This window comes from Pimephales promelas, chromosome 2, assembly GCF_988280905.1.
Source record: "Pimephales promelas chromosome 2, fPimPro1.hap1.1, whole genome shotgun sequence".
NCBI classification, from domain to species: Eukaryota; Metazoa; Chordata; class Actinopteri; order Cypriniformes; family Leuciscidae; genus Pimephales; species Pimephales promelas.
This window is the reverse complement of record NC_142770.1, coordinates 7,923,319-7,939,188: the sequence shown is the minus strand read 5'-3', so window position 1 is coordinate 7,939,188 and position 15,870 is coordinate 7,923,319. Positions and strand designations below refer to the sequence as shown.

General features: G+C 33.6%; 1 protein-coding gene across 11 annotated transcripts in view; it reads right to left on the bottom strand.

Moving 5' to 3' along the window:
* Positions 1-15,870, bottom strand: part of r3hdm1 (R3H domain containing 1) — a 46,666-nt gene that overhangs the window by 6,641 nt on the left and 24,155 nt on the right. For 8 of the 11 annotated variants that reach the window (XM_089134293.1, XM_089134308.1, XM_089134290.1 and 5 more), the window contains 12 exons: positions 12,444-12,503; positions 11,911-12,051; positions 11,714-11,822; positions 11,491-11,586; positions 10,529-10,557; positions 10,359-10,412; positions 10,027-10,244; positions 6,722-6,994; positions 6,401-6,561; positions 5,485-5,565; positions 3,196-3,438; positions 2,131-2,248 (listed from right to left, as the gene is read on the bottom strand). In XM_089134293.1, the coding sequence (XP_088990419.1) occupies positions 2,131-2,248; positions 3,196-3,438; positions 5,485-5,565; positions 6,401-6,561; positions 6,722-6,994; positions 10,027-10,244; positions 10,359-10,412; positions 10,529-10,557; positions 11,491-11,586; positions 11,714-11,822; positions 11,911-12,051; positions 12,444-12,503 (1,583 nt within the window). The remainder of the gene's footprint in view (positions 1-2,130; positions 2,249-3,195; positions 3,439-5,484; positions 5,566-6,400; positions 6,562-6,721; positions 6,995-10,026; positions 10,245-10,358; positions 10,413-10,528; positions 10,558-11,490; positions 11,587-11,713; positions 11,823-11,910; positions 12,052-12,443; positions 12,504-15,870) is intronic. The other 3 variants (XM_039682305.2, XM_089134312.1, XM_039682312.2) reach the window with 3 other exon arrangements.

The following is a 15,870-nucleotide window of genomic DNA, read 5'->3' as shown; positions in this document are numbered from 1 at the left end:
AATAAGTGAAATCAAGTAAAAGACGCTGGCTGGTGTGGAGATGAGCGGGAACAGATGGACGTTAAAGGAGTAGTTCACTTTTAAAAAACACTTTTGCTGATAATTTACTCACCCCCATGTCATCCAAGATGTCCACGTCTTTCTTTCTTCAGTTGAAAAGAAATGAAGGTTTTTGATGAAAACATTCCAGGACTTTCTCCATATAATGGACTTCAATGGGAACCAAACGGTTCAAGGTCCAAAAGACTGTTCAAAGGGCTTTAAACGATTCCAGATGATGAATAAGGGTCTTATCAAGCGAAACGATTACTCATTTAAAACAAAAAATAACAAAGTTTAAGTTAAGCACAAATGCTCGTCTTGCTCTGTTCTGTGACGCACGTTCCTGACTCTCCTGTTCGAACTCGTTCATCAAAATGAACAAATCTTTTTCCGAGTCAATTCGTTCGTTGAATGAACCAAATGACACAAAAAAAGATTTGTTCATTTTGATAAACGAGTTCAAACAGGAGAGGCACGAACGCTCATCACAGAACAGAGCAAGACGAGCATTTGAGCTTATAAAACAAACTTTTTCATTTATTTTTTAAATGAGCGATCGTTTCGCTTGATAAGACCCTTATTCATCGTGTGAAATCGTTTAAAGCCCTTTGAACAGTTTGCGGTGAAACTGTCATTTGGACCTTGAACCGTTTGGTTCCCAATGAAGTCCATTATATGGAGAAAAATCCATCAAAAACCTTAATTTCTTTTCGACTGAAGAAAGAATGACATGGACATCTTGGATGACATGGGGGTGAGTAAATTATCAGCAAAAGTTTTTTTTTTTTTAAAGTGAACTACTCCTTTAATGCAGACAAACAGCAGCGCTACTGAAGAAAGAGTCGCTAAGTGAAATACAAGTCGTGAGAAAAATAGATATAAGTTTGTGATGTCTGCAAAATAGCTGGTGATAATAATAATAGTCTTATTTACCAGCATTTTCCAGCAAATCTGTCAGGATGTCTGGGTAAATAATATGTCACCTAATTAATATCCATGAGCCACACTGATAATGTTTATAATAATCAGTTTATACATAATAGTATTATTATTGCAATATTTAATATTTAAAAATGCAACTTAAATGCTCCATTTAATACATAAAAAAGTCAAAATTTTGGATTGTAATGCTATATTTTTATTTCACATAATTATAACAATAAAAATAATTTAATAAAAGTATGTGATATTTTTGCATCGCAGTTATATTTAGTATAATATAGTCTCACAATATTTCATTTTAGAAATGTATAGAATTGAATAAAGTTGATCTCTGCAACCACTGAATTAACACACACACACATTTGTAATGATCAATAATAACTATAATTAACCTTTTAAGCGACGTTTAGTACGGATTGTGTGTAGATTGAGATGTTTACGACAGAGCATTTAAACGAGTGATTCTCGTTCCTCTCATCAGATCCAGTAGATGACGGGACGGCTCGTTCCTCCTCTGTTTGTGTGAGTGCGCGGCTATTTTTACCTGCCCTTGCAAGGCCAAAGTGAAGAGAATAAAAGCCTGTCGATTTCGACCATACAAGCCCCGCACACACACTCAAGTGCTTGTGAAAGGGGCTCTTTCAATGTCACCGTGGGCACACACACACTCTAAAATACCACCTCTGAATCCTTTCATTTTTCCTACAGGTTCACCCAATTTAATTTCCAACCCGATTTCTACACTTTCAGGCAGAAATGTAAGTGATCATTTCCACTCGGCACTGCATTTGTTGCTATGATCCTATGAGAGCTTGTTAGCATGTCACTATGCTAATAAAAGGTATGCCAATTAAGCCACTTGATACTTATAATAATTAGCTAAATGTTTATAAATACTTAAGTATTAAAAAATAATGAAATATACTTTATTATTCAATTTATTTGTTTCTGGAAACAGTAAAAATGAGGTCAAAGGTTGAGGAGTGAGGGCTGGGAAAAGAGACCGGTTCACTGTGAGAATGACTACGAATCTCATACAGTGACACGGCCCCGTCTCCCAGCGCTCCAATCAGAGCGCGCCGACACCAAGCCCTGTTTCTGCGGACACTTCGACAGAAAGAGAGTGTGTAGAAGCTGTGTTTGTACCTGTCTGTTGCGGTGGCAGTGTCTGACTCTGGGGGGCGCTGTAGTGTAGCGGCGTCATTGCTCTGTAGTGTTGGCTTGAGTGCGAGTACTGACCCGGAGCACAGTAACACGCCGACACCTGCACACACACACCATTAATGTCCCATTATTACGGCTCCACAGGTATACATTTGATAAAAAAAAAAATAAATAAAATTAATCAAATAAATAATTATTTGATATATATAAATACACACACATGCTTGTATATATTTAAGAAATATTTTCATGTATATACTGTATATATATTTATATATAATTTATATTATATATAAATAGAAATATTTCATATATAAATAATATTTTTTTCTTAAATATACATGTGTGTGTGTATTTATATATATATATATATATATATAAATAATTATACACAGTGCACCCACATATATTATGTAAACACAAACTTTTATTTTGGATGTGATTAATCGCGATTAATAGTTTGACAGCCCTAATACATACACACATACATACACAAATATACATAAATATATATATATATATATATATATAAACACATACATACATATATACACACAAACACAATATTCTTCAATATTTTTAAATGTAAAAAAAGTAGGTGAGAAAAAAATTCTAAATTAAAAATTATCTACATGTTATATGTAATTTTTATTAAATTATATGATTTTTTTTTAAAAAGTACTAAATAAAAAGATTATAATCTATATATGTTATACACACACACACAAATAAAAGTAATTTATTTGATAAACATTTAAGCTAAGTTAAACATTATATGAGAAAAAAAAAACTATACAATCTGATTTTATAATACATATTTTACATTTATACATTTTTAAAATTATTTAATTTTATAATAAACTGTATTTACCTTTATAAAATTCATTATGTGTTAAAGTACTATATAGGAATCCTATAATTAAAACTATTGTAAATATGATTTGAATACATATTTTGCATAAAAATACTGTATATATTTTACTTATATGAAAATATAAATGATAAAAATGTATCATCATTAATAGTGGACCATAAGTGTGTTTCTACCTGCTGCACGGGCTGCTGTATGTATCCGTGTGGCTGTAGGATGGGTTGATTGACGGGTGTGGGATGGGGGTAGGGATGGCTGCTCATGGGCTGTCCCGCCGAGGGAAGCATGTAGCCGCTGGGCGGATGGTTCTGGAGCACCAGGGATTGTGGGTAGAGGCCCGTGTGGGGGTCCGGACCGTCACCTGAAGGCTGCCGAACTAGATTCATCTGGCTGAACTGGGCACTTAAACCATCCTGTTGCTGTTTTAATAAACAAACACACACACAAAAATTCAAATTCACTTATAAAACAAATATTTAAAAGAATTATCAGAGAAAAAATTATTTTATAAGATATTTTACACACATATACACATATATATATATATATATATATATATATATATATATATATCAAGGTCTTGTGGGTTGGTACAAAAATAATATTAACTAATAGTCCAATTTTACAATCTAAATAATAAAAAAGATTTATGCTAAATTAAAATTGGGTCATTTTTATAATCAATTTCTCTCATTTGAAACCCAAGAGTTGATTTGATTACGCAACTAAATGAGATCTATTTGTAAAAGTTGAAGTGGATCACACACTGAAGGTGTCATGAGATCACGGGACTCTATAAAAAACTAAACCAGGGCATCACACGAGGACTTAAAGCTCAGATCAAAGTCCTGCCCCTCATCCACCAGGACATCACCACTGCCAGACATCTTTTTATTAAAGTAGTAACAACATCTGGTGTGGTTAATTATTCATGTGGTCTGAATTTGTTAATGAGGGTGTTATATTTGGTAGAAACAGGTCACAGAGTGAGAAATATGACAGAAGTGACCCAATTCAGTCATTACGCTCCGCTGGGTACAACAAATCACACGGGGCTCGTTTTGAAACTTTGGAGAGATTAATCAATGAAACTGACGGAACGGAAATAAACCGAGAACAGAGTTTCTTTTGACATCCAGTTTCTGATCGCAGGATGCCACAGAATATGGAAATGAATAAATAAAAATTAAAAAAAAGTTAAAATTACTAAAGAAAAGAACAAGGACAAACTAACAAAGAAAAGAATTAAAGACTGAAAAATAGAGAATAGAAAATAGGGAGGGAAACAAAAAATAGGACAAACATTAAAGGGGCCATATTCTGTACTTTTGTAACACTATTTATTTATATTGTATATTTAACTTGTTTCAAAATGACAAGAAAATCTAATAGATAAATTAATAAATACTGGAAAAATTTAATAAAAGAATAACTAATATATAAAGTATTATAAATGCATATATAAATAATAAGTAAAATTCTATTAAAAGCATTAAAATAATGTGAATATTAGGGCGTGTATGTATCGTATATTCATTTCAAATGAACAAGAAAATCTAATTAAATAAATCAATTTAAATGGATACTGTTCAGATTTGTATCGAACTTATATAAAAAAAATCTAAAAATGATATACAATATAAAACTAAACTAAAAATTATTAAAGCATTAATAAAAACATTAAATTAATACAAAACATTTTAAAAGTTAAAGTTGTGAATATTAGGGAATGAATGCCCCGTATATTGAAATATATATATAAAAAAGTCGAAAAACTAAAATATATTCTATATATTTTAAAATATGTAAATATATATAATACAATTATCATTAAATAAAAAAAAAACATTTTAAAAGTTAGGGTATGTATTTTAGGGTATGTATTGTACATTGAACTTTCAAAATTAAGCAGAAAAATTTAAAAATGAATAAATCAAATATAAAAAAGTTTTTGACATTTTAAAAATTTTAGTGCATCGTATATTGAACTTATTTCAAATGAACAAGAAAAATCTAATAAAATAAATAGATCAATTTAAATGGATTTTAAAAGTTTAAGAGTTGTGAATATTAGGGCATGAATGTCTTGTATATTGAAATATTTAAAAAAAAAAAAGTCAAAAAACTAAACTTAAATATAATTAATAAATTATAATTATAACTAAAATAAAACAACATTTTAAAAGTTCAAGAATTGTGAATTTTAGGGTATGTATTGTATACTGAACATTTGTAATCAACCAGAAAAATCTCAAAATATATAAATTAATAAATAAAATATAAAACATAAAATGAAGTTTGACATTTTAAAAGTTGCGAATTTTAGTGCATCGTATATTAAACTTATTCAAATGAACCGACAAATTCTTTCCATGCTTTCCAAGATATGGCCTCTTTAATAAATCGAGGGAAGAGAAAAGTGAAGTTAAGAGAAGGAGAGGCATAGTGAAGGAAGAGAGAAGTACCACAGTGTATTGTTGAGTGAAAGCAGCGGGCAGGAGAGGAGGACAAGAGACCGCAGCAAACTGCACAGGCTGAGCAGACGACTGCAGAGACACCGAGAGAGAGAGAGAGAGGATGAACGAGCGGATCAGGCCACAGCGACAAAGAGAAAGAGAAGGAAAAAGGAAGGACCGAATGAATGAGAATGGAAGTCACGTCATAGAACAATAACATTAAACTAATACGTTAACGTTCTGATTATAAAGAAATATCAATCGATAAAAGACAAAATTACAATGCAATTTCGTTAGCACCATAAGTGATGAATATAGATTATATCAGTGGAAAAAAAGTTAAATTACCTATTAACAAACCATATTTTATTTCTTATATATACACATGTTATTTTGAGCTATGAGCTACCATAACCAATATGATAAAATGTATACATTTTTGCTTGCATAGAATTAAATGAAAGAAGAAATTATAAAAATAATAAGGAACTAAAACTAAAACATGTTAAAAAAATTAATAAAAGAATAATTTTGCCTGATATAGTTCAAAGAGAGAGTTCACACTACAGCCAATAACCAATATGATGATGAATATATAACACATTTATTTAATTGTATATATTTAAATACTATTTAAATATTATGAAAAACTACAATAATTAAAAAAAAATGTAAATTAAATGAATCAATTAAATTAAATATTAAAAATAAAAAAATATTATTAAAAAGAAAATAACTTACCAATAAAAGTAAGAAAATAATTACTAAAAATAAAAATAAAAATACATACTTTAAATACAAAAAATATTATTAAACAAAACGGGATAAATTAAAATAAATTAATTGAACTAAATTAATATATAAAATTTTTTTTTTTAAATTTAATATTAAAATATAAAACAAAGTAAATATACGTTTTCCTGACCTGTGCTAGAAGGTGATTCGCTGGCTGAGGTTGAGGGGGAGGAGGAAGAGGCGGAGGAGGAGGAGGCGGGAGAGACATGGGTTGCTGGCCCCGCCCCTGCTGTGATGTCATGGCAGGGTTGTAGATCACCGGGCTGCCATCGGGGTTAACAAAAGGCTGACCTTTACGGGACAAAACACAAACAAACAGTTACAAAAACACTAGCAAATTTTTTCTTCATTCATGCAACACTGAATTAGTAAGGAAAGTTAGTATGTCGAATACGCAGCGTAACCTCCATCGTTTGAAGTCAATGTTGGTCAGGATTCAGGAAGTACCAACCTGTCTGTGGATTGAGCAGAACGCTGCCCGGTGGGATGGCGGTAGTGTCCAGAGGAACAATGTAGAAGCTAGCGTTAGTATTAATGTTAGAGTTAGTAGTTGCGCTCTGAGAGACCGGGACGGTTGCGCTGCCCCCGATGGGCGCGGCCGGAGGAGGGGCCGCTGGGGTGAAGCCCCGACCGGGATGAGGAACAACGGGGGCGGGTAACGGCAGATGAGCAGGCCGAGAGAGCGACCCGGAAGAGGAACCTACGCTACTAGAGGAGTCTGAACCTGAAGGAGGGTGAAGAGCGAAAGAGTTTTTACTGTCGGGTGGGAGATGAGGAAATGAATGAAGAGGGGATGATGGGCGGGGCTAAAGAAATTATGTCATAAAGTGGTCCAAATAAAAATTATGACAAATGATGGTTCGTCTAGATTTAGAGTCAATAATCCGAATTATTTAATTAATTTGTTTTATTATTAATTAATTTGATTCTTCTTTGATAAAATAATATTTTTTGTTAAAGCAGCAGTCCGTAGTTTTTCCTCTTTGTCGCAATATTTGTTCGAAATCTGCAATCACAGTTATTCGCTGAATTATTAACTTTACGTGGGTTGTGCTTCGGCATGGCAAAGCGTGGATGAACACAATGTTTTGAGGAGAGCTTTCAGTATCTATGACCAACATAATAATTTTGACCAACATAAATAAGTATGACACACCAGAAAAGGTCAACTGAACTAGTAAGAAACATCCACTTTTGTTCTGACCAACTAAGTTGCAGTAAATCACGCAGATTAAATCTAACGATTGCTTATATCACGGAAATCCACCAGTACCACTGGAATTAAAAACATGATTACAAGCTTACCGCTTTGAATCGAGCTATGGCAAGCAGAGAGTTTGAACACTGGCTGGTTATGCATTCTCAAAAAAATATTTTGGATCATTTTTAACCCAAAAGTTACAGACTGCAGCTTTAATAAATTGTTATTCATTATTATTAGTACGGCTACTTTTTAAAAACTAGGACTGTCAAGTGATTAATCGCATCCAAAATATATGTATAATTATTTTTATATATATATATATATATATATATATATATATATATATATATATATAAATACACACACATGCTTGTATATATTTAAGAAATATTTTCAATTTTTTCAAATATAAATATTTTCCATTTAAATAATATTTTATTCTTACAAATATACATGCATGTGTGTGTTTTTATATATATAAAATAATTATACACAGTGCACCCACATGTATTATGTAAACACAAACTTTTATTGGATGCGATTAATCGCGATTAATCGTTTGACAGCCCTATAAAAACATATTTGTTCAGAATAGTCTCATACGAAATTTTTTTTTTCAGACTGAATCTGATATAAAATAATATGATTCAATTTAAAAATAAAATTGTTAAAATATGAATCTGTCTGCAAACCACATAAGTGATTTTTAATAGTAATTAAAAAACAAAACAATATCAAATTAATTTAGATTTGATATATATATTTTTTTAAAAAAAAGTATTTTTTTTAATTATTCACTATGTAAAAAAAAAAACTTCTAATCTGATGTGCTTATATCTGGATGAAACCACTGATAGGTATAACAGCAACAGAATGTGCGATCATTCAGAGGGCTGTTCAAACGTAACTGGCCACGAGGAGAGATCCAGCACTTGCTGAACGGAAGAGCAGTGCCATTAAATATTAAAAGTGATAAATATATATTGGCGTCGACTCCTTGAGCTTCTAAATGCCAGAGCATAAATAACCAATGAATCCAGAGAGCAGACGGCTCTGAATATGAATGTGTTCCCTTAGCTGTTCCTCGATGGACATGAAATAGGTGAAAAAAGAGGGCAGAGAGATTCACCACACACACACATACACTCAATGCATGGCTGCTTAAAGCATGAATACGAAATAATGAAACAAAAAATGGTCTTCAAAAGAACAAAACGCTGAGCATAGGAAAGCAGGACTGGGATAGTGGAAGTGAAAATACACACGGTCAGTACATGTAGTATTTGAACAAGACAAAGTAGAAAAAATCTTTAACTACAGTAAAAAGGTCAACTTCTAAAAAGGTTCATGTTGGAATTACTGTACATTTTTGGATTTCGGAAGTCCTATTTGACCGCTGTCAAAAACAAAACTACATGATTTATTTTTGATATGCCATTGTGTTTCAGTAAATGGCACTTTATTTGTTCAAAAGAATATATAAATATGAATTATGTGTAGCAATTATCTATAAAGCACAACATTGTGTTGCCACAACAAAGCATTTCTGAGTCTGAGGAAGGGAACCGATTGGAGGAGAATCTCGTGTCTTCTAATTAGGGTAATTCCAACATAAACTGTAGTTTGTAAAAATTATATTGGCTTCACATACAGTACATTTAGGGATGCACTATATATCAGAGACCATAGTCAATCCGCATTTATTAATTTTTGCATCATTTGTTACTAGGCTGATGTAAAAAACAGCTGACATCATTATTATTTTTTACTCGCACAAAACTATTAATAACAAAAACGTAATTATCTCTTTTTCTGTGCCAGGTTTTAAAACTAATTGTTATCCATGATTTCAGCTAGAAATGTAGCTTAACTTCACTAATTTGACTTTCAAACTTGTACGTTTGAAAGTGGAGCTCCAGCCTTTTTTTTTTTATTAACATGAACTGGCTTTCAAAATCTATTCAATACTGTATCATGATCAGAGTGACAACAATATTCAGCGCAAAAAATAAAAATAAATAAAATAAATAAAATAAAAATAAATTATTAAATAAAATAAAAATAAATGGATAAATAAAATAAATAAATAAAAATATATAAAAAAATAATATATATATATATATAGGGCTTGATTTTATTTATCAAGAATTACATTGGATGCTGAAAATTTTAATATAACAGGAAGTTGAAGGTTTTAAAACAAGACCTTGATGATGCAGAAAATCATTTCAGAGGCAGGGACAATTATTTCATGATGATAAAAAAAAATTTAAGGGGAGTGGCGTAAAAATAAGGCCTTGATGATGTCAGCGGTCACGGTAAGTCGTTTCAGAGGCAGGAACAAGTATATTTGGATGAAAGATAAAATATATATATTTTTTCCTTTAGATTAACTTAATGAATCGTTCGTAAACGACTAAAAGGTAAATAGGCTTTAATTTGATTTCATCGCTGATGCAAAAAAACAAAACCTTCAATATTGTGCATCCCTACAAAAGTGTATTAGCAAGTCCCCAGTTAGACAGTTAAGTGAATGAAAGAGCGTTATTTACTGGTTTTAGACAGTTTCCCCATGCTCTTGCTGCTGGCCGTGCTGTCTCCTCGAATCAGAAGGCTGATGCCGCTGAAGCTGTTGGCTTTAGTCATGGCGGGCTTCAGGTTTCTGTGGGAGCTGTCTGAATCTGTGCTGCTCCAGGGCCGAGGATCCGAATACTTCAGCTCGTTCTCAGAGCTGCTCTGACGACTGTTTCCCGAGCGCCCGTCTCTCAATCTACACAAACAACAACTCATGGATTAAAGCCCGACGATAAACAAACATGGCTACCGTTTACTCAAAAGTCTCATAACTGGTACGTAAGTAAGCTAATAAACAAACAAACTCTACCTGAATATCTGTCGTCTTTGCTGAGTGTTAATGAAAGTCATGTCCTCTTGAATTCTAGAGGGAAGTTAAGCATTACAATTATGACATGCTGTATACAAGACAACAAACAAGAAAGCAATAAAAAAGCTCCCACATGCGACTCACTAGTAACTGTGTTTAATATTTTTTACCTTTTATCAAAAGGGAAATGTTCTTGTCCCTGCAGATAAAAATAGACGCACATTAAAAAACAAAAACACAAACAAAAAATAAGCATCACTTTTGTTACATTATTTATAGGGCTGTCAAACGATTATTCGCGATTAATCACATCCAAAATAAAAGTTTGTGTTTACATAATATATGTGGGTGCACTGTGTATAATTATTATATATATATATATATATATATAAATACACACACATGCTTGTATATATTTAAGAAATATTTTCATGCGTATACTGTAGATAGATTTATATATAATTTATATTATATGTAAATATAAATATCTTATATATAAATAATATTTTTTTCTTAAATATACACGCATGTGTGTGTATTTATATATATTTAAAATAATTATGCACAGTGCACCCATATATATTATGTAAACACAAACAATTTTTTTGGATGCGATTAATCGCGATTAATCGTTTGACAGCCCTAATTATTTATTAAACTTTGTTAATATTATTTACTAAAAGTACTGTTAATTTGTAGTTCATGTTAGCTCAAATCCATTAAATAATATTAACACATACTACTTTATCAGTAAATGTTGAAATTATAAAGATTTATAAATGCTTTAGAAGTATTTGTCATTGTTAGTTCATGTTAACTAACGCAGTTAACTAACATTAACAGATAGAACCTTATTGTAAAGTGCTACACGTATATATATATATATACTTATTTTTTGTTAGCTTTATCTAAATTAATTAAAAATTTGAACAAACTACATTTCGAACCTTCATATTACAGCTAAAGTACAAAACATTATTTATGCTTAAATGAACTATTATATGAAAAATGATAGACATTTCTAAAACAAAGTTGTGGTTTATACTAAGTAATAAATAACACTACTTATAAAAAATAAAACTAAATGATAGGTTTATAGTAAGCCGTGTTGTATTTTGGAAAGGAGACGCACGTCTTGGGCGAAGATCCGGTCTCTGGCGCGCTGGTATTCCTCCTCTCGCTCCTCGATTGATTTACTCCGTCTGTCATCCTTAAGTCGCATCCGCAGCTAAACACACACATACACCCACACTTTATCTTCAATACCATATTGACCAAGTTATTGCATACATAGGTTGGTTATTGGATTATTTCAATCTTAGTTTATTTATTTGTAAGTAGAATATATTTCTTACCCTGCCATCCTCCTGGTCCAAGCTGGAGTTATCTCTCTTTAAGATGTACCGCTTTTGGAAATCATCCGTTTTATCATCTTTAATGTGTTCAGAAAACTTCTGATCTGGTCTGTGAAAGGGGAAAAAAATATTAAAATTACATTAAAACTTTCACAGTTATAACAACCGAAGCTAGTAACCACTAAATCCACACGTACATTCTAGTATTGCTGGTTTTGTTGATAATTACTGATTTCCCAGTCTGATCGACATTATGGTCCAGCCCAAAATACGCCGCCACTCTGTGAAGGAGCATCCTGTGGTATGATGTCATCGGGGGGAACTTCCTCTTCTGACTTCTGTGCGGGGAAAAATATTCACCTCATCGATAAATTAATATTATAAATATACTTATTATAAATCCAGCTATTTTATATTTACGTGCATTAATGCAATTTAGTTGAAAACGGTGTTGTGTAAACAATGTGTACAATTTTATTTTTAACATTTTACATACAATTCTCAAAATTCAGAAAATAAACAAAACAGAAAACATACTTAAAATGGCCAAATATTAAAATACATGTAATTTTTGATAATCAGCCTTGGCTGATATTTCAACCTCGGACTGATGTGCATAAAAATTAAGAAAAGAGAAATTTGCTATATATACACATTTATGTGTGTGTGTGTGTGTGTGTGTGTGTGAAAAATCACATCAGTCTTCAGTTTGTTTGTTGGCTCGACTTACTCGATGTTACTAATGAAGTCCAGAATATCTTGCTCGAGTTTCAGCAGCATCATTCTATCCCTGTAAGAACAGCGTTCATTAGCATTTATTACAGCTCATCAACGCACAAGTGCCAGAGTATTCAAATGTGTGCCTACAAGCTCCGCATCAATCCACACTGACAACCAAGAAGAGATGCAATACTTGTGAAAAAGTCGTTTTCTAAATAATACTTTTTAATAAGTAACAGTTCACCCAAAAATGAAAACTCTGTCAATTACTCGCCCTCATGCCGTTCCATCAGAATCGATTGGTTCAATTCAAGTCTTCCGAAGTGACACGATTGCTTTAAATGATGAACAGATTTAATTTAGGCTTTTTTCACATAAACAATGATTAGTAAACATACATGATGCATTCAAATTTGGTCATGGAAGCTCAAGTATGAGAACCAATGAGGTTCGTTCTTGTGTTACGCAACACGTTTGGCTTTCTTCAAGAACCAATGAGATTCATTCTCGTGTTACGCAACACGTTTGACTTTTCAAGAGCCAATGAGGTTCGTTCTTGTGTTACGCAACACGTTTGTTTCAGTAAGAACCAATGAGGTTCGTTCTTGTGTTACGCAACACGTTTGGCTTTCTTCAAGAACCAATGAGATTCATTCTCGTGTTACGCAACACGTTTGACTTTTCAAGAGCCAATGAGGTTCGTTCTTGTGTTACGCAACACGTTTGAGCTTCAGCAAGAACCAATGAGGTTCGTTCTTGTGTTACGCAACACGTTTGACTTTCTTCATGAGCCAATGAGGTTCGTTCTCGTGTTACGCAACACGTTTGAGGTTCAGCAAGAACCAATGAGGTTCATTCTCGTGTTATGCAACACGTTTGACTTTCTTCAAGAACCAATGAGGTTCATTCTTGTGTTACGCAACACGTTTGACTTTCTTCAAGAACCAATGAGGTTCGTTCTCGTGTTACGCAACACGTTTGAGCTTCTGAAAGAACCAATGAGGTTCATTCTTATGTTACGCAACACGTTTGAGCTTCTGCAAGAACCAATGAGGTTCATTCTTGTGTTACGCAACACGTTTGACTTTCTTCATGAGCCAATGAGGTTCGTTCTCGTGTTACGCAACACGTTTGAGCTTCTGAAAGAACCAATGAGGTTCATTCTTGTGTTATTCAACACGTTTGACTTTCTTCAAGAACCAATGAGGTTCATTCTTGTGTTACGCAACACGTTTGAGGTTCAGCAAGAACCAATGAGGTTCATTCTTGTGTTACGCAACACGTTTGACTTTCTTTAAGAACCAATGAGGTTCATTCTTGTGTTACGCAACACGTTTGACTTTCTTCAAGAACCAATGAGGTTCGTTCTCGTGTTACGCAACACGTTTGAGCTTCTGAAAGAACCAATGAGGTTCATTCTTATGTTACGCAACACGTTTGAGCTTCTGCAAGAACCAATGAGGTTCATTCTTGTGTTACGCAACACGTTTGAGCTTCTGAAAGAACCAATGAGGTTCATTCTTGTGTTACGCAGCACGTTTGAGCTTCTGAAAGAACCAATGAGGTTCATTCTTGTGTTACGCAGCACGTTTGCGCTTCAGCAAGAACCAATGAGGTTCATTCTTGTGTTACGCAACACGTTTTGACTTTCTTCAAGAACCAATGAGGTTCATTCTCGTGTTATGCAACACGTTTGACTTTCTTTAAGAACCAATGAGGTTAATTCTCGTGTTATTCAACACGTTTGACTTTCTTCAAGAACCAATGAGGTTCATTCTCGTGTTATGCAACACGTTTGAGCTTCTGAAAGAACCAATGAGGTTCATTCTTGTTTTACGCAGCACGTTTGCGCTTCAGCAAGAACCAATGAGGTTCATTCTTGTGTTACGCAGCACGTTTGAGCTTCTGAAAGAACCAATGAGGTTCATTCTTGTGTTACGCAACACGTTTTGACTTTCTTCAAGAACCAATGAGGTTCATTCTCGTGTTATGCAACACGTTTGACTTTCTTTAAGAACCAATGAGGTTCATTCTCGTGTTATTCAACACGTTTGACTTTCTTCAAGAACCAATGAGGTTCATTCTCGTGTTATGCAACACGTTTGAGCTTCTGAAAGAACCAATGAGGTTCATTCTTGTTTTACGCAGCACGTTTGAGCTTCTGAAAGAACCAATGAGGTTCATTCTTGTGTTACGCAACACGTTTTGACTTTCTTCAAGAACCAATGAGGTTCATTCTCGTGTTATGCAACACGTTTGAGCTTCTGAAAGAACCAATGAGGTTCATTCTTGTTTTACGCAGCACGTTTGAGCTTCTGAAAGAACCAATGAGGTTCATTCTTGTGTTACGCAGCACGTTTGCGCTTCAGCAAGAACCAATGAGGTTCATTCTTGTGTTACGCAGCACGTTTGAGCTTCTGAAAGAACCAATGAGGTTCATTCTTGTGTTACGCAACACGTTTTGACTTTCTTCAAGAACCAATGAGGTTCATTCTCGTGTTATGCAACACGTTTGACTTTCTTTAAGAACCAATGAGGTTCATTCTCGTGTTATTCAACACGTTTGACTTTCTTCAAGAACCAATGAGGTTCATTCTCGTGTTATGCAACACGTTTGAGCTTCTGAAAGAACCAATGAGGTTCATTCTTGTTTTACGCAGCACGTTTGAGCTTCTGAAAGAACCAATGAGGTTCATTCTTGTGTTACGCAACACGTTTTGACTTTCTTCAAGAACCAATGAGGTTCATTCTTGTGTTACGCAACACGTTTTGACTTTCTTCAAGAACCAATGAGGTTCATTCTTGTGTTACGCAACACGTTTTGACTTTCTTCAAGAACCAATGAGGTTCATTCTTGTGTTACGCAACACGTTTGCGCTTTAGCAAGAACCAATGAGGTTCGTTCTTGTGTTACGCAGCACGTTTGAGCTTCTGAAAGAACCAATGAGGTTCATTCTTGTGTTACGCAACACGTTTGCGCTTTAGCAAGAACCAATGAGGTTCGTTCTTGTGTTACGCAGCACGTTTGAGCTTCTGAAAGAACCAATGAGGTTCATTCTTGTGTTACGCAACACGTTTTGACTTTCTTCAAGAACCAATGAGGTTCATTCTTGTGTTACGCAACACGTTTGCGCTTTAGCAAGAACCAATGAGGTTCGTTCTTATGTTACGCAACACGTTTGAGCTTCTGAAAGAACCAATGAGGTTTGTTCTTGAGTTACGCAACACGTTTGAGCTTCAGCAAAGAACCAATGAGGTTCATTCTTGTGTTACGCAACACGTATGAGCTTCAGCAAGAACCAATGAGGTTCATTCTTGTGTTACGCAACACGTTTGAGCTTCTGAAAGAACCAATGAGGTTCATTCTTGTGTTAGGCAACACGTTTGCGCTTCAGCAAGAACCAATGAGGTTCGTTCTTGTGTTACGCAGCACGTTT